The sequence below is a fragment of the Rosa chinensis genome, chromosome 5 (genome assembly GCF_002994745.2).
Source record: "Rosa chinensis cultivar Old Blush chromosome 5, RchiOBHm-V2, whole genome shotgun sequence".
NCBI lineage: Eukaryota > Viridiplantae > Streptophyta > Magnoliopsida > Rosales > Rosaceae > Rosa > Rosa chinensis.
The window spans coordinates 66,398,397-66,422,451 of NC_037092.1; the positions used below are offsets into that span (position 1 = coordinate 66,398,397).

Consider the following 24,055-nt stretch of genomic DNA (forward strand, 5'->3'; position numbering starts at 1 on the left):
ATTACCAAAAATCTCATTCCTTCAATCTTTGAGAAGTCCTAGTTGCATCCTTGCAATTAATTATGAGGAGAAGAGACATGCAAAGTAGAAAAAATACTCCGATGCCTAAATATTAATTCAAGAATAATAAAAAGAAATTGGATTGATATTTGTTACTGTTGTTAACCATCCTCCTTATTCCTCCATAGCCTTGTCCCTTACTTGACACTACTAGATCGTGTTTTACCATCTTTTTTTAATCTAATTGTTAGTCATTTTAGGGCTTTGATCATTAGGCTTGGTGTGATGGGTGGGGGCTCAAAGCCAAAATTTTACACCCCCACAATGCCCCAGTTTTCCTTTCTGTACGAGCTCTAAGTGTGGGAAGCCGGGAAGGAAAAACGATCGGTTGCCAGATATGTATATATAAATTAATTGTTAGTCTATAAGTGTAAATAAACAACAATACCAACTCCATGTGTCAAGTAAAAAATTAAACAAGATTTATCAAACATACACAAGAATAATTACGACAAAATTAAGATAAAGGGTGAAAATTCAAACCGCATTTTTAAGGGCTCCGACTTTATGTCTACAAGGACTAACGGTTGATGTTGCGAGGACTAACTCCTTCAAATCTGGGGACTCACTGTTTAACGTCGCGAGAACAACTCATTTAATGTTCGGGGTCTCATTGTTTAACGTCCCGAGGACAACTCATTTAAAGTCTTGGGACTCGCTGTTTAACGTCTCGAGGACAACCCATTTAAAGTCCGGAGACTCTTTAATGTCCCGAGAACAATCCGTTTAAAGTCCGGAGACTTACTGTTTAACATTTCAAGGACAACCCATTTAAAGTCTGGAGACTCACTGTTTAACGTCCTGAGGACAACCCATTTAAAGGCTGGGGACTCAGCATTTAACGTCCCGAGGACAACCCATTTCAAGTCCGGGGACTCACTCTTTATGAAAAATGATGTCAGCAAACTTTTGCAATAACAAGATATTTATGACACTGTATACAATGCATAATCTCATCTGTAGGTGAACAAGCTTTTCATTCAACTCCATTAGATGCCTTGCTCTGAATTTGGTTACAACTCCAACGAAGCGATATTGCCCCCAATCTAATCTTTCGTAGCTCGGCTAGTCATTATTGAGCATTGGACGACTGAAGATCTAATGCGAACTCAGAATTTTCCTTCTCGCTTAGCAAGTTTCGTATTTGATGTTTTTTTTACCGCTCACCACAATTGGTCTGGAGCATTTCATGTTCTCATCGTTTGTCTATGATTGGCTAGAATGGCTTGTTCGAGTTGTGCTCTAGCTATGGGACTACGAGGTTGTCGTTTTTACTTGCGGTGTCTTCTGTGTGGGACGCTACAACTCCAATAAATAATAAATGCAAAATTCAACGCAATATGAAGCACAAGAATTTTCTTATTATCCATCGAGGAATTTGCTCTTGCCTCCGTTCACTTCTGCCCTAGTTTTAATGGTCACGTCCATGGCTTCTCAATCTATCTCATTGCTTTTTGTTCAATTTCCCACAGACGGCACCAACTATTGGTGCACAAAAATTCGGGAGCAAGATTACCTAATAAAAATCTCCCTCCTTCAATCTTCGAGAAGCCCTAGATGCATCCATCTTGCAATTAATTATGGGGAGAAAGGATCTGCAAAATAGAAAAACGCTCTGACACCCAAGTAAATATTAATTCAAGAATAATAAAAAGAAATTGGATTGATACTTGTTACTATTGTTAACTATCCTCCTTGATTCCTCCATAACCTTGTCCATTTATAGCCATTGATTCCTTGATCCTTACTTGATGGTTCTTGGCCCTTACTCTATGTTGTAGTGGGAGTAGTGTTTGCACGTTTTCCACTACTAGATCGTGTTTTACTGTCTTTCTTTTATCTAGTTGTTAATCACTTTAAGGCTTTGATCATTGGGCTTGGTTTGATGGGTGGGGGTTCAAAGCCAAAATTTTATACCCCCACACTCCACTCCCATCACATTTGACTCAACTCAACTGCCTTTCCCTAGCTTTTGGACTCACCCAGAAAACAAAGAAAAAGAAAGAGCTTCGTCTCTCTTCCCTGCAACGAGAGAAGATTAGCACCGAGAGGAGGTGTCGGGTTCTAAGTAAGGATTAAAATATCGATTTTTACATATCTATCGAAACTTTGAAAAAAAAGAGATATCAGGGATATTCTGAAAAACATATCTGTTTTGAAATAGTCAATTTACTGGATTTACATATAAATATATATGAATATCAACTTTATCTACATAAAAAAAGAGACTCTAGGTGGATCCATCAAGTTTTTGAACTACAATGGATTACTTTTGAAAACATGGCTCCATCAAGTTTAGTTTCTTTTGCTGAAATTGCTCCGTCATGAATTCTCCTTGCCTAGATTTGTCTTGAGGGAATTTCTCTTCACCTAATTTCCACTCCTCACTCGGATTGCCTTGAAGGAAATACTCTTCACCCATATTCGCCTTGAGGAGATCTCACCTCATACATATTTGCATTTAGGGAAACCCAAATCAACCTTCAGAGGAGTGATTTCCTAAATAGGTCAATTAGTCTCTTTATTAGGCCATATCCTGACTAGAAACTGTTGTTAAAATTTTACACCCCTACATAATCTCCTTATTCCATATTTTATGTTATCTATGAATAACTGAGCTTTTTGCTATTTTTTTTTTCATCAGGTTTTGCAGATATTTCTTCATTTTATTGAGATATATCATAAATATCTTATATATCAAGGATATTTGACGATATCATAGAAATTTTGTAGAAACGGTGGAAGATAAGATATTTTCTCCCAGTGATATATCGGTCCTTCTAAAAAAGGATATATCAGGAATATATCGCAAATATTTCAATCCTTGGTTCCTAGGGCTATCATCGAGAGTTGGAGTTGTTGGTGAGGGTGTTGTTATTGTTCGGAAGTCATCGAGAGGAAGAATGGTGTCAAGATGGGCTAACCATTACTGAGACGATGCTTGGTGTCGGGACATGCCGGTTTCGGTGTCGCTAAAATGGGTCTTTACACTCTCGCTATCGGGAACCCAAGTTGCCATTGTAGCTCAATTCGACCACGAAGACCCACGAGCGCGATTGCGGCAGTGGTGAATCACCAAGTTGACTGGTATCTGTTGACCAAAGGGAGAGAGCAACTGAGATTTGTTTCTCTCCCATCTCTCTTCCAAATATACAACTAGAACAGTGAGGTATCGACGACGAGAAGATTTCCATTGTGATTTGGATGTGCCCAGAGGGGAGATGTTCTAGGTGTAGATAGAAGATATGAGGCTGCTCAAATTGATTTGGAAATCACAGATGCTGGTGCGTGAGGCATCGTGAGACAATGTGGAGGTTGTGGGTGGCTCGTCGGAGGCCTATGGACACTCTAGTGGTAGAGGTGAGTCAAGATAGTGCATGGAAACTAGTGGTAGAGGAGGGAGAGAAATACATATCTAATTTCTCTCTCCTCACAACTTGACTTGATACACATTTACGCAAGCGTACGTATCATTGTCAAGATAGGGAAATATTATGCCCAAAGTTATCGTACCACGGGGATTAGTGGCTAACCCACAATCCTTGAGTGGTCGGAACTAAAGTCACTAAGCAAATAAAGGAAATCAAACAAATAAAATAAAATAAAATAACACTAATCTAAGGCACCAAGCCTTAGCAATGCTCGGCTTTGATTTTCACCAAAGCCTAATCAAAACTAAGAGCCTAGTGGTGGATATGCACAAATGAGTGGAAGAGTTTAATGTTTGGGGGTGATTGTAACTTAACAAATAATAATGAAATGTAAAGCAATAAAAAATAAAAATGAAATGTAAACAATAAAAATGAGAATGCCGGGTGTTAGGGAGGTTCCTTCACCCAAATTCTATGTGTCGGAAGCTAATCTAATATAGATGCATATTTCCTATTTTGGCGGTAGTCGTATCCAAGGCGGTTCAAGGCTCAAGGACCGAAATTCCCTTTCATTGTATTCCTACTCCGGTTCAAGGGCCGTAGGGACTCACTTGGCATGAAGTAGAGCCGATTCAAGGGTCACTAATTCACATCAAGAGGCGTAGAGATCGAGGAATTAGACTACCAAGTGACCCGCCCGCGCAATCACGCAACGGGTGTAAATCACCATGCTTATAACCCCTCGAATACGAAATTGAAGGTTTCTAGCTTAGGAATTAGAGGGGGTCAAGCCTCTAACTCCGTCCTAGACATGCTCAAAATACACACCCTAGAGTTGACTAGGCTCCTAGACATGCATTTTAACCCAACAAAAATAGATATAAACATCCATCATATGAAAATTGCATCATTACATTAAATTATTAAACATCTTTTACACAAAATTTGGGTTAGGGACACAACCCTAACCCCCAACAAAGAAATTACTCACAACCCATAACTATGAACATCAAAGATACAAAATTCAAAGAGAAAAGATTATAGAAGTGTAGGAGAACACAAAGGTAGCCACAATTAGCTAGGAAGCTAATATGACTTCCCTTGAATTACAACTCCCACAAATACCTAAAGCTTGAATCGTGTAGCTTTTAATGAATCCTTGAAGCTTGTGTGAGAAATTCTATGAATACCCAAAAGAAAACTAAAACTATTATGAAAAATGGAGGAGGAGGAGGAGAGAGAGCAGCCCAAAAGGGCTGCCTCTATTTTAGGTGTGGTGCGGCGCCTCTGTTGCTGCTCTCTGATGATTGATAGAGTGTAGAAGAGAATGAATGAATATATACGGCTACTGTGCGAGAGAGAGATAGAATGGGTGGCTCCGATTCGGAGAAAGAGAGATAAAGATAAAGCTCTGGCTGGTCTTCATAATGATCAATTCAACTATCTGCCATGTGTCAAAAAGTGATTAGCTAATGGGCTTTTGTTTGAATTCCATGTGATGGCAGCAACCTTCCTTAATTGGAACCAAAGCTTAACTAAATCAAGGTCTAATTAAGGTGATGCATGTTGCAATTTACATGCCCACGACATTTTGTATAGCAGGTTCCGCATTCTCGTTGACAATGACCATGTTTGACTTCATTGTCCATCTTGTCCATTTACTAAAAATTCCGATTTGCACAATTTCGCACAATTTTATCTTGATTTTTGTAACTCCGCTTATTTCCTATAAAATAAATAAAAATGAATTAATTATATATTAATTGACTTAAGGATTTACTTAATTCTAGTGTTTTAGATATAATTACACATATAAAAATATGTGTAATCACAACTCGCCGTATATGGAGGCGAAGAAACTTAATTTTTATGATGGGTTGATTTTGAGCTTGATTATTGTAACACCCAACCCGAATTATAAGAAACTAGTTCGGATTTAAGGTGTATTGGAATTATGCTAACCACCATCTATCCCTTATAACACCCAATTGTAACCTAACCACACCGCCTCATAGATCTCTCCATACAGTCAACGATCCCTCCCTTGATACCTTCGATCACCCCTGTAATATGAGAGAGAGAGAGAGAGAGAGAGAGAGAGAGTCGGTGCTTCTTAGAGAGCTATCAAATGACCAAAATATTGAGTTTCGAGGAAATATCAACGGTTCCAAAAATGGAAATATTGTGGATATATCGATTTCAATAAATAATCAAGAAAAATGATGGAAATTTGAAGAAAAATATGGAAATATTAAGTGAAACTTTTGGATCTGTTTGTTTTATCAATTATCTACTATATATGAAAAAAAAACTTTGAATAAACATTGTTATATAGTGAGTTGTAATAATTTAAGATGAAACAGTAAATGCTGAATCCGAAAACTCTTAAAATTAAATAGTTGCTAACCAAATTTTGGTTCACCAAATGCCAAATAGAAGTATAAGAAGGATTGAAGAACAAAGTAATGGGGGAAAGAAGTAAAGAAAGAAACTTGTAGTTTCATTCATGCAAGAAGTGAATTAAATTTTGAACAATTTATAAAAGTGAAAATTTGATAACTTGTAAAAATTTTGAACTTTTTAAACCGTTGGTAAATACTAATGAATATATATATATATATATATATATGTTGTAAGTTAGTTATTTATTGGACATTTACCTAAGTTTTCAGATTGGTAAAGAAATATATATTAGAATGTTGCAAGTATAACACAAGTGTACTTGCAGCCGAGTTGGTCAAGGCATTCATAGAGTTTTGAGGTGACTAATGTTCAATTTTAGTCCTTGGAGCTATCCACATGGGCCTAAATGTAGAATGGACTTGTCGCCCTTTTATTTCCCACTTGGGCCTAAATATAGAATGGACTTGTTACCCTTTTATTTCCCATGTGAGCCTAAATGTGGCCTATTAAAATCGAGAATATGGGGCTTATGTATGCATTAGGCTTTGGGCCGTCTTCTAGAAACTATTAATTCTTCTGGTGGCTTGTTACTGTGTTCTTCCAGTATTTGTGTACCATATGTTAATAGGGCTGTCAATGGGTCATGTTGGGTTGGGTTCGTGTCGAGTCAAGGTATTTATCGTGTTGCAAGATACAAACCCAAACCCAAACCCAAACCATTTAATAATCGTGTCAAAAATTTAAACCCAAACTCAACCTAGTAATTAAACGGGTTACCCATTTCCAACCTGTTTAACCTATTTAATAAATAAGTCGTATCATGTTAGACAAAATGACTTATTTAAGGGTTAACAATGCAACCCATTTAACAAAAAAATACAAAAATGGATTAAATTCACTAAAAACTCCACAAGATGAAGAATATAAATAATTATATGTACTTCATAACTAATTAAATCCAATAATTATAAAAGCAAAATATTTCAAATTGTCTAATCCTATGATCAAATACTCCTAATGTCCAATATTTCAAGAAGAAATATAGCATAATAGGGTTATACGGGTTCATTTCGTGTTGGTGGGTTGACCCGTGGCCGACCCATTTATTAAATGGGTCATGGCGGGTTGACCCACGGCCGACCCACTTTTTAATCGTGCAGGTTCAACCCGCTTTATTTCATGCGGGTTTCGAGTCGTGTTATCGGGTCGTGTCGGAATTGACAGCTCTACATATGTACATGGTATAAACAAAAGACATGCATGCAAAATGAAGTAAATAAAGCTGAAATTTGGGGAGGGAGGTAGTTTTGTAGCCATCAACAATTGATGGATGGATGACATAAGCGACTACGTCATTTCTATGAAAGGCATAATGCATGCAAAAAAGGGGGGATGGCTGAGACCTGGCGAGAGAGGGAGGTAGATAGTTTTGTAGTCATCAACAATTGATATATGACATAGGCGACTACGTCATCTCTACTATACTATTCTCGAAACGTCTAATTGTTTGACCGTTCTAATTGTTTACCATAATTTGATCTCTGTACGTGTCTCTTACTATGTCTATAAATAGATGAATTGAACTAGGTTTTGAGATACAGAGAGAGAATAAATTACATAGCAATGGCGAGTGGTGTAGAAAGAGAGCAAGTAGTGAGGAACAAGCAGGTGATATTCAAAGACTATGTCACCGGCTTCCCCAAAGAATCTGACATGCAATTGACCACTAGTACAACCAAACTGAAGCTCCCACAAGGTTCCACTGGTGTTCTGGTCAAGAACCTCTACTTGTCCAGCGATCCTTGGACTAGAGCCCATATGACCAAGGCTAGCTCTGATACTCCTTCTTATATCAAGACCTTCACTCCTGGTTCGGTCAGTCACTGATCGACTCTCTCTCTCTCTCTCTCTAGCTTCTATTCTGTTCCACATTTGATACTGATGTACAAGGAACGTAGTACATATTTAAATTTAAATGTAGGATTGATTACTCATATATGATATGTGCAGCCTATGACCGGATTTGGAGTGGCTAAAGTCTTGGAATCTGGGGATGCAAACTTTAAGCAAGGCGACTTGGTTTGGGGAATCACTGGTTGGGAAGAATATAGTCTCATAAATGCAACAGAATCTCTAGTCAAGATTCACAACACTGATGTGCCTCTCTCTTACTATACCGGAATTCTTGGCATGCCTGGACTGACAGCTTACGTAGGTTTTTACGAGGTTTGCTCACCTAAGAAAGGAGAGACAGTCTTCATCTCAGCAGCAGCTGGAGCAGTAGGTCAACTTGTTGGCCAATTTGCCAAACTCATGGGTTGTTACGTCGTCGGAAGTGCTGGAAGTAAAGAAAAGGTCTTTCATCACTCTTTGCTGCTTTATGATCAATGAATCAACTGTCGTTTTACGGTTTTCATTATTGCAATCAATTTCTATTAATGTTCTAAATGTTGTATATTTCTTTCTGTGAGTTAAGGTTGATTTGCTCAAGAACAAGTTTGGGTTTGACGGGGCTTTCAATTATAAAGAGGAACCTAACTTGGATGCAGCTTTAAAAAGGTCAGTATCGTTTGTATTGGCAAATAGTGCTTATCTGAACTTCCCTTACTTCTGGCGTTCATTTAGAACTGGTCCTTATAATGTGATGTTTCGTCAAAACAAATGCAAGGTACTTTCCTGAAGGTATTGATATTTACTTTGAAAATGTTGGGGGAAAGATGCTGGATGCAGTGCTACCAAACATGAAGTTCCGCGGGCGAATTGGAGTTTGTGGGATGATATCCCAATATAACCTTGAGAAGCCTGAAGGTGTACACAATCTAATGTTCCTTCTTACTAGAGAGCTCCGGATGCAAGGTTTTGTTGTTTTTAATTACTATCATCTTTACGAGAAGTTTCTTGAAACGGTTCTGCCTGACATAAAAAAAGGGAAGATTACACCCGTGGAAGAAGTAGTTGAAGGCCTCGAAAATGCTCCATCGGCCCTGATTGGACTCTTTGCAGGTCGCAATGTCGGAAAGCAGGCCGTTGTTGTTTCCTGAGATGATGATCAAACTCAAATTATTTCCTTACTTTGCCTGCAAGAACCAGCTTGATTAATATGGTGTATCATCAATAATTATCACATACTAATGTAGTAAAATTATGTATTGTAAAATAATAAGGTTTGGAAGCTGATTCTTCTGATGAACTTTCAAAGTTGATGCATATATATAGCTGCCTAGCTGGTGTTTTGAAGGTACAACACTTGAAGCAAAGCACAGCCATTATTGAACTATCAATTTTGCCAATTGATCCGAGTTCATTGGATGATGCATGTGTGAGTTGTGAGGAGGGTTGACGGTGAAAATAAGCTTTCAAGTGAAAATGGAGATCAAAACCAAGACTAAGGCGCAGTAAATACAAAAGCATAGTAAATAAGAGAAACACCAATCACTACTCAGTAGCAAAATTTTAGCAAAATTAAACTCTGTCGACTCAAAGATGCTAAGGAAGTCGCTGCGCACAGCTGCTTCTTCTTCTTCTTATTGCAGCAGAGGAGGCATGTCTTCTCTTCACTCTCCTCTTGTTGTTTTCCTCTGCAATCACTTGGCCTCGTTTCATTCTCAACCTTCAAATCCAATCGAACCCAGAAACACCCAGATTGTACCCAAACTCACTAACATTGAGAATGCCTTGAAGGTGTTCGATGAAATGCTTCAAAGGCGTCCTCTTCCTTCCATTATCCGTTTCAATCAAATCTTGTGTCAACTCGTGAAATTGAAGCACTATTCCCAAGTCATTTCTTTGTATCATCAATTGGGCCTCCTGGGAATTGTTCCTAACGATTTTAGTCTCAACATTATCATTAACTGCCATTCTCGTTTAAACCAAATGGGGTTTGCTTTATCTGTCTTCGGAAAATTCTTCATATATGGTTTTGAACCGGATGTCATCACCCTCAACACTCTGATCAATGGCTTTCTTCTTGAGGATCGAGTGGCTGAGGCAGCAGGATTTTTTAGCAGAATGGTTGAGGGAAGTAACTGTAAGCCTGATGTGTTTACTTTCGGCGCACTAGTTAAGGGCTTCTGCATCAAGGGTAACAATACCGCAGCTATTCGGTTGCTTAGGAAGATGGATGGAGGAGCATGTAAGCCTAACCTTGTTGTGTATAACACGATCATCGACAGTCTGTGTAAGGATACACTCATTGTTGGCGCACAGGAGCTCTTTTCAGAAATGGTCACTAGGGGTATTGCCCCGGACATTGTTACGTACAACTCTTTGATTCATGGCGTTTGCAGAGTAGGCAAGTGGAAAGAGGCTATAAGGTTGTTGAATGAAATGGTGAGTAACGATATCTTTCCAGATATACTCACCTTTAACATCTTGGTAGATACACTTTGTAAGGAGGGGTTGGTATTGCAAGCAGAAAGTGTGGTTCAAATGATGATTCAAAGAGATATTGAACCTGATACGGTTACCTACAGTTCGCTTATGGATGGCTACTGTCTGCGAGGAGAAATGGATGAGGCAAAAAAAGTATTTGATAAAATGATTAGCAAGGGTTCCAGGGTTGATGTTTTTTGTTATTCCATAATGATAAATGGATATTGTAAGCGTAAAATGGTTGATGAGGCAGTGATGCTTTTTCAGGAAATGTCTCAAATGGGGCTGGTTCCAAATACCATTACTTATAACACTCTCATTGACGGTTTTTGCAAAATGGGCAAGATACAAGGCGCACAAAAGTTATTCTCTCAGATGCAGGCTTGCGGCCAGCATCCAGATGTTCAAACTTATGCTATTCTACTGGATGGGTTATGTAAGAACCAACAACTTTCTTTGGCAATAGAATTGTTGAGAGAGATGAAAGAAAGAAAGATGGAACTAAATATTGTAATTTACAGTATTCTTATTGAAGGTTTGTGCATAGTTGGAAATACTGCAGCTGCAAGAGATCTGTTCCGTTGTTTACTATCAAAACGACTACAACCTGATGTGAAGATGTACACCATAATGATCAGGGGATTTTGTAACGGGGTGTTAACAAGTGAAGCCGAAAAGTTGTTTAAGGAGATGGAAGATAAAGACTGTCCTCCTGATGCTTGCACCTATAACATAATTATCCGCGGGTTTATCAATAACAATGAGACATTAAGGGCAATGGGACTTATTCAACAGATGGTGAAGAGGGGCTTCGCGGCAGATGCATCCACTGTAGAACTGATTGTTGGTCTACTATGTAAAGATAACGTTGATCCCGCTTTATTGACTCTGTTGTAAAATTCATTATGAAGTATATGTAAAATTCGTTATGAAGTATATATGAATCTTTGAAGCAGAGCTCTGACAGTATCATATGGAGATTCGATACTGCTGCATCTTTCAGAACTTGTGGAGGAAGTTTCTGTATTTGATTGGTTGGGTTTCAGTTGTATCAGGTATCTGGTTACCCTGGAATCCAATTCTAGGGTGACGACTGATGAAGACATGAAGTGCATCAGGCTGTGAGAATTGCATCAATAGAACTGAAGGAGTATAATCCCAGAGTAGAAATATAGTACCAGAACTAAGTAATGGCAAAGGAGGACTTTTGTTGAATATTAAGACGATAAGTAGCGAGAATCCTTCTTTGGTACTACTCCAGAGGCGCTAGAGGTACATAGAGTGCATAAAAATGCATAGGTCTCTAAACGCTAGAGAATTATTGAAAATAGATTAAACTACCAACACAGGTTCCGTAAACAATATAGGGAATTAAGGCTCTGTTTGGATGGCAGAAAATCATGGTATGAAAAGGGAATTAATTTCATTTTCTATGTAGAGGTGCCGTTTGGTTGTAATTAGAGACTGAAAAGGAAATAAAAAATGAGATTTGACTGGAAATTGACTCCCTGAATTCAGGGGTGGTATTCTAATTTCATTTCCCACCATCAAAGGCAAAATTACATAAATGATCCCTCTAAAAAATTTATGTTCTCTCGCAAACATTCCTTATAAGTTAATGTCATTTTTGTACTTTAAAAAGTAAAAGAGTATTTATTGAAAATTATAATTTTTGTTTTAGAAGAAACTGAATTTAAGAGAAATTCGCTGTGTATTCTCATTGATAATAGGGGCCTCTTTATATAGAGGATTACAATGCATAGAATCTCAATCATACAAGGAAAGTAATTCTACATCCTTCTAATTAAATCCTATTACCACTAGGTCAAGTAACCTAGAGTTTGGGCTAAACACAAATTAGGTTTTCCTTGAACACTCCCCCTTGTGTTGCCCAAACGCGGTGCTTCTCTCGTTGCCTCGTTAAAAACCTTGCCGAGTAACAAAAACCCAATGGGACAAAAATAACCTCGGTCGAAGGGGAAAAAGAGCACAACACACCCTTCACGATTCGAGGTGAACATGTAGACATCTCCCCCTGATGTCTGCGCCTCCCCCTGATGACTACGATCATAGGAGTTCATATAATTTCCGCAAGCCAATTCTTGCCACATGTTTCTCGAACGTGGAATTGGGCAATGACTTAGTAAACAAGTCTGCCTCACTGTCCTCAGATTGAACCTAGTTCACTTTGATCTCGAGGAGAGTCTGTTGTTGCTGATTATGCTTGGTGTTATCGCTTTTGATGTAGTCTTGCCTCATTTGTTCAAAACAAGTAGCATTATCCTAAATGCTCGTAGGCTCATCTGTGGTAGACTTCAAACCACAATTGTTCGAACATGCGTAATTATGGATCCAATCCATATACATTCATGAACCACTTCGTGAAAAGCAATGATCTCTGCATTGTTCGAAGATATAGCGACTAGGGTCTATTATGTAGACCTCCAAGATTTCACGGTCTTTTCCCATGGTGAACACTTAACCGGATTGGGAATGACCATTGTGTGGGTCAGAGAGATACCCAACATCAGCAAAACCTTCTAAAACACATATCGTTTTGGGATGGGGATAGAGAACGCAGGCCAGCGTTGGCGGCGTTTCTGGTGTGTGATGGGTCCGAATTCATCATCTCTTTGTAGGGATAGAACAAGCCCATATCATTCATACATCTCAAGTATCTTTTACACCAATCCAATGGCGTCGCGTTGGCGCAGAGTTATATCTAGCTAACAAGTTCACAACATATGAGATGTCCGGTCTTGTGCATTGTGATAAGTACAATAATGCGCCTATTGTACTAAGTAAGGCACTTTTGCCTCTAGCACATCTTCGTCATCATCCTTTCGACGAAGAGGATCCTTTTCAGGATCAAGACTACGGACGATCATGGGGGTGCTCGAAGGCTTGACCTTGTCAAAATGCCTAAGCATCTATCGACACGCTGCTCAAGTTCCAAACCGAGCCATAATCGTGTTCTCCCAAAATCCTTCATCTCAAACTACGGATTTCAGCGGTTTCCCTTAACTCTTTAAGGGCTTCTAATGAAGATCATGTCCAACATGAACCGCGATAGAATCCAAAACTTGTCATAGAAACGCGTGGGCATATCCCTTCAATCAAGTAGTCACTTTAGTGAGTGTTTCAACCTCTTTGTAAACGCGCTCCATGGTCTAGAGCTACTTGACTTGGGTAAATGAAGTTCACCATGAACCTTCATATATATTCCGTATCTAGATCCCTATAGAGATACGTAGTGACCATATTTGTAAGTTGCATGTTCAGTTATTCGGAAACTACCAAACTGACAAGGTAGTGGAGTGCAGTGACATCCATTACGAGAGAATATGTCTCATCGTAGTCGATTCCAGGGCGTTTTGTGAGAAGCCTTGCGCCATAAGGCGAGATTACCATCTCTTTTTCTCACTACGCTTTCTAACGAAGACCCCATTAGTCAACGGGTTTTATATTAGGAGGTGTTGGCATCTCTAGCTCGAAAACCTTCCTCTTCGTTAGAGAATCCATCTTAACCCGGATCGCATCTTTCCATTTAGGCCAAAAAACTTTCTACGTTGGCATTCATTCATCAACGGAGCGTGGTTCGATATCATCTGACTCAACAAACTCATGCGCAACGAAATGCACAACTACATCATCAATTATGATGGAGTTTCTATCCCACGTCTCATGTACACTAGTGTAAGTTTCATAGAGCTCTATATTCTCAGGAATAGGTTCTGACGTTGAGGCGTCCCCCAACGATAACCATAACCTGGAAGATTCTCATGAGGAGGATTTTGAGTGTCGATGATTCAAGGATTGGTTTGTGCCAATGTATCCTTCGAACGCACGGGCCTCCCACGCATCCTAGCTGGGGCCATGGCCTGTAACGCCAGAGTTCCACTCTCTTTAGCATTGGCGCCATGCCTACCTCCATGTAGGGTGGCGCTACGTCCTCTCGTAGGGACGTCCTTCCTTGCAGGCATGTTTGCAGCATATTTGTGTGATCTTGTCACTTTAATAGGGATCAAGATGAGACATAGTGGGGACAGACCACGGCAATTCCTGTCGTTCCTGTTAAACATCTATGTTCTTATCTCCCCCGAACGATGGGAAGACTGTCTCATCAAAGTGACAACCCGCAAATCTAGCGGTAAAGAGATCGCCTTGCAAGGGCAGTAAGTGGCGGACGATTGTTGGAGTCTCAAATCCAACGAAGTTGCCCATTCGTCTGTAAGGACCCATCATAGAGCGCTGTGGCCGCGCAATTGGCACAAAAATGGCTCACTCAAATGTGCGTAAGTACAAAAGACGTGTACCCAGTCACTAGCTGTAACGCAGAGGTACATTGAGTGGCGGTAGGTCGTAGACGAATTAGCATAGCTGCATGCGATATCGCATCACCCCAAGCGGATGTAAGAAGATTGGTGCGCATTACCAATTTTCGGACTACCATCGTAGTCGTTTCCGCGAAACCAATTGGGTGTGTACATGGGAATGTGATGTCCAACATCAAGCCCATTGCAATATCCATCGAAAGTCTTTCGATGTAAACTCTCTAGCATAGTGAAATCCAATTGACTGAATAGGATGATCTGGGGAGTGAGCCCGTTGTCATATGATATGTGCTAGGAGTGTAGCATAAGCAGCATTTCAAGTGGACAATGGCACAACACGTGACCAGCGTGTTTGCGTGTCAATCAACATCATGATATATTTAAACGTCCGCAAGTTGGTTGAACTAGTCTACAGAATCCCTAAGGATTCTATGTAAGAACATAATGAGTATTTTCATAACCTTTGCAGAGGACAGTCTCAGTCCTAAGTTCCCTAAGGAACGGGCTTTGTAAAAACGAGCGAGAGGCTTTAGAAGCAACCAATGAGGATTTTGGTTGGGCCTGAGCGTCTAAAACGCTATTTGAAGCAAGTTGGTGATTGCAGCATCACCTGCGGCGCCATCACCATGATGGACGCCATGGAATGCCATCCATGGTACCATGGATAGGGACTACGCCAGCCCTAGGCTGGTGGTGGACGCAGGCGATGCCCTAGGCTGCAGCGTCGGTCACACTTAGTCCAGGAATCAACTTTTGATTCATGCTTCATTTCGCTCGAGAGAAAAGATGTCCATGTGAAGTCTTTAGTAGACGGATCATCATATCATGACCAGGATGACCTATCCTGTCGTGACAAAGCCAATATGTGTCTAAATCCAAGAGATCTTTTCTCATAACTTTTATTGGATTAATAGCTCGAATAGTGACATAGAGTCCACTAGAGAGACACATAAACTTCTCTAAGATGCATCTTTGTTCGCAATCATTAGAGGTATTGCAAAGGAACTCATTTCCGTTCTCTACATGCATTTTCGCATGGAATTCGTTGGCTATTCATAGGGTACGATTTGCCCTAAGAGCGTAGAGAGTTTCTGTGACAGCTGTAATCAAGGTGCCATTTGGCAAGTGGAACTTGGGCTATTCCATGTCCTTGAATTAATACTGATGGCCCAGCCATCGTAGTCATAAAGTCATATGCTCAGAATCAAAATGGAGTCATAATGAAAAGAACTCGAAATTTTATTTATAAGCCAACAGAGTACATCATTGTCTCTTAACCATTAGGAGAATCTAATCCAAATGCTAGCTAATGCAAAACAATGGTAGTCGTCTAACTTCTTTCGGTAATTCCAAAATAAATGTGACCAGGTGAGTAGAGAGATGTCGGTGGAGCAAGGCTCCCTTAAGTACCACTAATCTCAAAACCTTCCTAGACATCACACTTACTATGGGTGAGCCTACTTTGAAGAAAGACTAAACCATTGGCATTTACTACAAAGTATATGGCAATTGCCTATTACATCTCTTGGAAAAATAAAGACTTAAACAGAATTGGCGATCTATTGATCCCAGCCAGATTTGTAGTCTCCAACCCTTCACTTTAGATCATCTTCTTGATCTTCTTATTCCACATAGTGAGCTTCTCTTGCTTCACAATATGCTTTGTAGGCAGTGACAAGTTCTTCACGAGCTCTACAAATGTGTGCCCAATGATCAGACACTCCACATCGAGAACATACATCTCTTTGCTCGAACTCCATTGATTGAGGCGCTTTGAAAGCATCATTTAGATGGCTCTTAGTGTTGGTGGCGCCACCAACATGGCCAGAGGCGTTGCCTCCCTCTCTCTTTCCACGTTTACCTCTTCGGTTCCGTGTTCGCCTATTTTGGTGGTTACCTTCCCAAGTAGAGCGATTATATGGATCAGAATGTCCAGAAGTATACCTAATATTAGAGTTTCTCTCTTGGTGCTCTCTCTTAGAGGTGCGACTATAATTGCATTCCAGAATATGCTCTGTTTCCATTGATCTCGAATTATAGTTCTTCACAAGGATATTGTCATGCTTTTCAGCGACATTCATAGCTCCAATGAGCTCATGAAACCTTGTGATCCATCTTGCATTAACATCGATTCGATAGTTCTTAGCAACCATCAATACAGAGACGGGGAAGGTAGAGAGAGTCTTCTCAATCAACATCGCATCTGTGATCTCTTTACCACAGAATTCCATTAAGGATTTAATGCGAAGTGCTTCCGAGTTATAGTCAAGAACTGACTTGAAATCACAGAAGTGGAGGCTATACCATCTCACTTCTAGGTCAGGAAGCAAGGAGTCATGGATGTTGCCAAATCTTTCTTCGAGTGAGACCCATAGCCTTCTGGGGTCTTCTTCATTCATACACTCGTACTGGAGCGAATCATCCATATGACGAGTCATTAGGATGATGGCTTTCGCCTTATTTGCCTCTAAGGCTGCTCTATTTGCTTCCAAAGCTTGAGCTTGCTCAACAGTTATCACGTCCTGGTTAGGCTCGAGAATCATATCCAGGATTCCATCAGCCTTGAGATGCTGGCGGATATCACGAACCCACCTGTGATATCTAGAGCCAGTTGTTCCCAATGGAGCAAAGTCCAATTTGTTCAGGTTACTCATCTTGAAAGAGAACAAGAAATTAGGGTTAGTTTCGGAGCGAAATAGGCTACCACGAAAACATATGAAATTTCTGAGCGTAATCGCTTCCAAGAAATTGGGAATTTCCGAGCGAGTCGCTTCCAAGAAATTCGATTCCAAGAGATATTGGATTAGATCGAAACAATGATGTAAGTGGTCGATCATAAATTCTCTACAAACTCTAAGTTTGGAGATCTCAACAAGCTCTAAGCTTGGAGTGAGCACGAACCCCCACAGTTCGGCTTAATTTGGTCTCCCCTATAATGAAGAAAGGGGGGTAGAAGAAGGGAGGTTGCAAGTCCCCGAGAAAAAGAAGCGAAAAAGAATAAAAAAAACTTCAAAAACGGGAACTTTTAGTAAACCATACCTCTTAGGATTGCAGAGCGTATTCGATTCTTATTGTAGGATTGCAGACGAGCTTCAGTCCTAGGTGAATCAAACTTGTTGAAATTCGGAGCAAATTCGCTTCTGAACAGCTCCCACTCTGATTGGTGTAAAGGTCTCAAAACGACTCCAATAGGTCTTAAATTTGGAGATTAAATAGAAGAGACAGACTTGAACAACTTTTATGAAGGAAGAATTTTTATCTGAAGTTCTGAACTAGGCGTTTCGGGGCTTGCAAACTGACTGATATGCACAGGAACGAGCATGCTGAACAGCTCCCACCTCGAATGGTGTACGTGTCTCAAAACAACTCCAATAGGGATGAAATTTGGAGGTCAGATAGAAGAGATATAGATGAACAACTTTTATGAAGAAAGTATTTTCATCAGAGGTTCCTAACAAGACGTTTCGGCGTGTGAAAGCAGACTGATCTGCACAGAAACGAGCGTGCTGCTGTGTTGCAGGGGGCAGCAGGCGTGCGGCAATGCTGCAGGTGCAGTAGGCGGCACATGGGTGCGCAAGGGCTGCAGGGGAAGCATATGGCATAGCTAACAAGGGCTAGGAGCTTGGGGCAGTTTTGGTGAGAAGAGTTTTCGGGTTTTTTATTTTTAGGGCTAGGGTTAGGGCTCGTGCTGATAACGTGTTTTAGAAGAAACTGAATTTAAGAGAAATTCGCTGTGTATTCTCATTGATAATAGGGGCCTCTTTATATAGAGGATTACAATGCATAGAATCTCAATCATACAAGGAAAGTAATTCTACATTGATTAGGATTCTAGATCCTTCTAATTAAATCATATTACCACTAGGTCAAGTAACCTAGAGTTTGGGCTAAACACAAATTAGGTTTTCCTTGAACAATTTTATATTTATTTCTTATGACTTACCAAACATTACAATAGAAATGGAAAATAAATTCCATAATTTAATTTTCAGTAATGTTTCAAATACCCACATGGAAATACTAAAACCTACTTCATTCCATATCGATCTGGAAAGGAAAATAAATTATTTTCCTACTTTGACATTCCTGCCAACCAAACGGGGCCTAAAAGAAAGAAAAACTATCTAATTAAACATCCCACAAGGCCCAAGAGGAAAGATAGCCCAAAGTCAAAAGATAGGCCCAAACCAAATCCTAATTCACCGCCTTCGCAACCTGCTGTCCGTCTCAGCCACCATGCCACAAAGACAGCTACCACGCCATCACGACCCATCGCACCAAAGACATCACTGCAGCCCCAGTGCAAAGTCCAATTCCAACCAGAGTTTGAAAAAAAAACCAGCGCACTAGGAGTTGGAAGACATCTTCCACGATACTGCCTTACAGCCACTGCCACCTGGAGCAGAATTGGATCGAGCTCCAATCCATCCCATCGCTAGTCGCTGCCCTTGCAACATTGATGCCCAAGCCCAACCTTGCCGCTGAGAAGCTTTGAACCTGATCAAGAGCGACCTACCTAAATTGTCTCCAACCCATCAATCCCAAAAGCTACGGCAAATGAAGTGCCTGTCCGGCCGTCGATAGGAGCGTTTTGGTGCAGTTGTTCTCTCGCGGCGATAGGGTTAAATAAAATATAAAAATGGTGAAAAAAAATTAATTAAATAAAATAATAAAAATTAGATGATGATGAAATAAATGAAATAAACCGTGTTTTATTGATGATGAACATTAGAAGAGAAATTTACTATATACTAAAGATGAGTTCACTGTTCATAAAGCAACAGTGGGGAACAGTTCCTGGGGCCAGAAAAGACGGTTCTGCCCTCCTTTGAGATCTTTCTGTTCTGCTGTCTATCGATCTGATCTTCTTCTCTTTTCTAAAGCAGTCTACTCTAATCCCTCACCCCCAAGTTAAAATCCACCTCAAAACCCAAAAATCACTACAAAAAAGAGCAACAGAGAAAGAGAGTTGTGAGCAGCAAGAACATTGTAGACCTCAGTCTCTTCTCCATTACTTTTCCATTTCCAGAAGCCTTTATCAACATCAGTCTCTCTCCTTCGCCGACATCAACAGCACCCATCACTCATAACTTGGTAAGATTTTATAGTGATAGAATAGAATTAGCCCAATATAATAAGCACTGATTTTTTTATCAAACAATTACGATAATTTGTTTTACCAGATTGTTCATCTATACCCAAAATGATGTTGTATCTCTAAGGGAAAGAAACCATCTGATTCAAATTGTTTGATCCAAGTTTTTGATTCCTTTTTATTGGAGTAGGAGATTATTCAGTTGCTTTTATTCTATCATTAATTTGTCCATTTGGTCCGTTTGACAGCTTTGAAAATTTTTCTCTTTTACTGTTTCTGCTACTTTTGATATACTTTGGTTTCTGATTGAATTTTTTTTTTTTTTTGCTTATTGTTCATCTTCAATTGATATAAATCTTTACAGTTTAGAAATTTGGTTTGTTTTCCACTTCCAAATCTGGTTGATTAATTGAAAACACTTGAAGTTATTTGATTAATTGTATGCTGGTTTTACTCTCTGTGTGTGTGTGTATATATATATATATATATATATATATATATATTCTTTGATCCGTGTGTTTCAATTTGCTAAGAAAAAGAATGTCTACCAATATTAACCATAGCATTTATTCATATGAATATCAAACTATAACCAAATGAGTTAATATATTTCATATCAAGATTTGCAAAAAGCATATACAGTTTACTACTTCATATCCTTTCGGTAGTTTACTACTTCATATCCTTTTGGTAATTAACCAATGCTAACAATTGCATTTATCCATATTCTGTAATAGATGAACCTCATTCTGAAAACTACTTTGTGCAGCTTCAGTTCTATCTCAAAATTCGAAATCAGTCGGTAACAATAGAGAAGTGAACAATAATTTGGTCTTCTATGTGTGAAAGGTGAGTGAAGTTTTAAGTAAAAAAATTTATTTGTGCATTAACATCGATACTTTTCTAAAATTTATTATGTATTTTGACTTTTCTCTTTTTAATAGATTTTTGAACAATCTTCATATCACTAACTTTTGTTATTTTACATACACTTTTCTCTCGCTCGAGGTGATTTGTATTTCCTGTCACCAATGATTTTCCTTTTCGTGGTTTATACATGGATATCTATGAATGTTTTTAAGTACGATATGAGGATCATAAGTTCATAACATATGGGACTGTTTTAGGCAATATCATTTATCTTAATATGGTTCTCAGTGTGAAACACTTTTTGCTGCTCCTGTAGGTTATGTGAAATTTGGACATAACAGAGAAGACAATGGAGTAGTGCATCATGAATGGGCCTCCGCAGCTCAGTGAGTTCATTAGCTTTTGAACAACCATTCAATTAGCTTTGGAAAAGGTTGAAGAAGGCTAAGGACCTTGGTAAGTGTTAGTTTCTCAATTTTGAATTAGGTCCTATCAAACACTAATTGTGAATACAAGATGAAGATGAATTTTCCTTCATTTACATTCATGAACTTCTATATATACCCTTTGATCATCTGCAATAGGTGGTAGTGATCTCCCTGTATTTAGTTACATGAAGTTATGGTAGCGATTTCTTTGCTGATTTTTATGGCACGTATGATGACTTTCAATGGAAACTGATATATTTTTCTTTTCGTTTCATGTTTATCTGATTGTAAAGATGATGGCCTGAAACAGAATCGATTTTCATTTTCAGTGTTGGCATATTTATTCATCAATTCCTTTCAAATCTGTTTTCGGAACAAAGTCTTTACCTTATGCTTTACATTATATTATACATGCTCATCTCATTTACATTGGTTTTGCTGTATGATGTGTACTTGATTATCTTTGCCTTTTAGTTGATGCTCTCTATCAAATTGCTATTCACTCCCATTTATTGTCAATCTCAATTTTCACTTCGTTGCCTCTTGCTTCTGCTGAACTGAGTTACAAGGGGCAGGGATTTGGATAGTTTATTCTTTTTTTACTGTTATTATATGTAAAGTGCTGAGTATGCAGGTTATTTGCATTGAATTTTATATGCTTGATTTATATATGGTTGCTTAGAAATTGAAAGAATGCCTCTGCATTAGTTTGGTTGCAATAAGGAAGATGCTAACCATGCTCCTTTTTAGGTTTACAGTTAAACATAGCCATAGACCTTGGTGAGAATAACAGTCATATACCATAGGATGAGAAAGGAAGATTTACAAACAGCAGCAGATGGAAGGTCAGAAAAATTGAAGAAGAGCTGTTAGTGGTAGTAGCAAAGATCATATTGTCAGTATTGGCGGGTGGGTTTCTGCTGGTGTTCTCACATCTCTATGAGCAACTGATACTGAGGCCTAAAGGGCTAAGATCAAAGCTCCAAAAGCAAGAAATTAGAGGGCGTCCTCCTTCATTCCTCTTGGGGAATATCCTTGCGTAATGCCTTCAAAGCAAGGTCCACTCAACAGCAACAAAGACTACAGATCCTTAAAAGCCTCAGCATGATGATAGTCATGTCTCTTCTATTTGTCACCAATGACCTTCAAAAATCTTCCCCCACGGAGTGAAGAAGTGAATATGGTACGTGTGTATACTATTATGCATTAGTTCATATATTATGCCAAAGACGATTATTTCAACATGAAAAGACAATTTATTAATTGTCAGTTGATTATTATAGATTATTTATTATGTTGTATTGTTTTAGTTTCTGTAAAGTTTCTAATCATATACTTGAATTTTGTAATTGTGCGTAGAAATGCATATGAGTTCAGAAAAGTATTCTAGTACTGAAGTAGATGTTGAGACCTTTCAGCTCTTGCTCAAGCATGAAAAACTTTCCTGCATCAGCCCAGGTGAACTAATAAAATTACATTCAACTCATACATCATATAACCTACATATTTCTTTAATTTGTTTCTTTTCAAAATTTAAATGCTCTAGGTCATGTATGTATTGGGCTTTTTCCACAAAAAAAGGGGAATCCTTTGTTACAATAGAAGGGTCGTTATATGCAATTTATTGTTTTTTGGGTTTGATTCGATGGCTTTCTGTCTTTGCTTTGTTTCACATGTCAGTATGTCGCACAGTTTCCACTTCTGTCGGGGCTATGGAGGCTTTACCTTTTTTTTTTTTTTTTTTTTTTTTTTTAAAGGAGCTCTACTTTGAATATGCAGAAACCTATAATCCGACTGCATGATTTTCTGAATGGAGTTGGAGACATTTGAGCACAGCACAAAATTCTATTGTAGAATCACAATCACCCTCAGTGCCCACAACAATGTAGCTGCTAGCAGCGGTGAAGAGTTCTTGGACCAATTGAAGAAGTTGAGAAGGGAAACTTGATGTATAAGCTTGAAGTGTTCTTGAACTCTTGCGTACTTCATGGCTGGTAGGAGGCAATTGCCACTCTACAAAGCATGAAGGTGACGACCTTTCAGGTCAATACACAAATGACCCTTGGGGTTGTACAAAATGTTAACCAAACATGTGAAAGATCTGTTTGAAAATAAGAACTTCACTTAATTGATTACTATTAGTTGTTAATTCACTTGAAAAGAAATAACTTGATATTTGTTATACAACCTAAATGCAGTTATACTATTGGCAACAACTTTCCGTTTTTATTTAATTACATCTTAGTTATCTTTGCGAGTCACACACTTAGAAAACATATGAAATTTAGCGAACATAATGCAGAAATGTTATACTATTGGCAACAACTTTCTGTTTTTATTTAATCACATCTTAGTTATCTTTGCGAGTCACACACTTAGAAAACATATGAAATTTAGCGAACATAATGCAGAAATGCTTTCCCGCGGCATCACGCGGGTTGTCATTCCTAGTATAATGTCGAGTTATCACTTATGATAGAGGTGGCAAACAGCCGCTAGGCCCGAACACGACATGTTTAAAAGCAGTTCAGTACGGCTTCAGAAATATTGACCCAATGGTCTGACCCAGTCCGATTCCATTATGGGCCCGACATGGCCGAGCATGATATATTAGGGCCGGGCTGGGTCCCTTTCTATAATATAATTTTTTTAATAATATAAAGATAATATACTATTTATAAACAATATAAATTTGTTAAAGGAAAAGCACATTATGTGCCTTCGTCAAAGAAACAGACGAAGAGGGAATCAAGCAATTATAAATCACAGCTCAATCAGCATTTAGTATCATCAATGTAATTGATATTTCCGTTGTAATCCTATCCCTATATAAAGGGGTTATGAATGAAATGAGTAGACCAATTCCAACCCATTTTTACTTTTACACATTATCAGCACGCTCAGAGCAAATAGGCAAAAGAAAAAAAAATCTTTAGCTTCGAAGAAAAAAAAAAAAAAAACCCTTGAAAACCATAGAAATTTTTTTTCTGCAGCCCTAAACAAGTGAAACTTTTTTTTTTCCTCCCCAGCCGCGCAGCTCCAGCGACGTGTGCTACTGCCGGCGCACCATCCAGCAGCAGCCCCGACACCGGCTCAGTCCTTCACCGGCACAGACATTCACCG

At 39.0% G+C, this 24,055-nt stretch overlaps 2 protein-coding genes and 1 long non-coding RNA gene across 4 annotated transcripts; all 3 read left to right on the plus strand.

Annotated features, from left to right (window-relative positions):
* Window positions 1-7,437: 7,437 nt before the first annotated feature.
* Window positions 7,438-9,035, plus strand: LOC112201837 (2-alkenal reductase (NADP(+)-dependent)). Its single transcript, XM_024342763.2, has 4 exons — window positions 7,438-7,709; window positions 7,845-8,189; window positions 8,311-8,393; window positions 8,503-9,035. The coding sequence occupies exons 1-4, from the start codon at window positions 7,458-7,460 to the stop codon at window positions 8,873-8,875; spliced, it is 1,053 nt and encodes a 350-aa protein (XP_024198531.1). The 5' UTR covers window positions 7,438-7,457; the 3' UTR covers window positions 8,876-9,035.
* A 183-nt stretch (window positions 9,036-9,218) lies between these two features.
* Window positions 9,219-11,742, plus strand: LOC112201835 (putative pentatricopeptide repeat-containing protein At1g12700, mitochondrial). Its single transcript, XM_040505454.1, has one exon. It carries the CDS (start codon window positions 9,318-9,320, stop codon window positions 11,100-11,102), a length of 1,785 nt encoding a protein of 594 aa, XP_040361388.1. The 5' UTR covers window positions 9,219-9,317; the 3' UTR covers window positions 11,103-11,742.
* Window positions 11,743-19,392: 7,650 nt separating this feature from the next.
* LOC112166116 lies at window positions 19,393-23,125 on the plus strand. 2 transcript variants are annotated; one of them, XR_002923124.2, is made up of 6 exons: window positions 19,393-19,633; window positions 20,404-20,483; window positions 20,821-20,960; window positions 21,691-22,115; window positions 22,292-22,390; window positions 22,712-23,125. It is a non-coding gene; the product is annotated as an uncharacterized LOC112166116 (long non-coding RNA). The 2 variants fall into 2 exon arrangements; XR_002923123.2 differs by having other exon boundaries at window positions 19,394-19,633; window positions 21,683-22,115.
* Window positions 23,126-24,055: the final 930 nt, after the last annotated feature.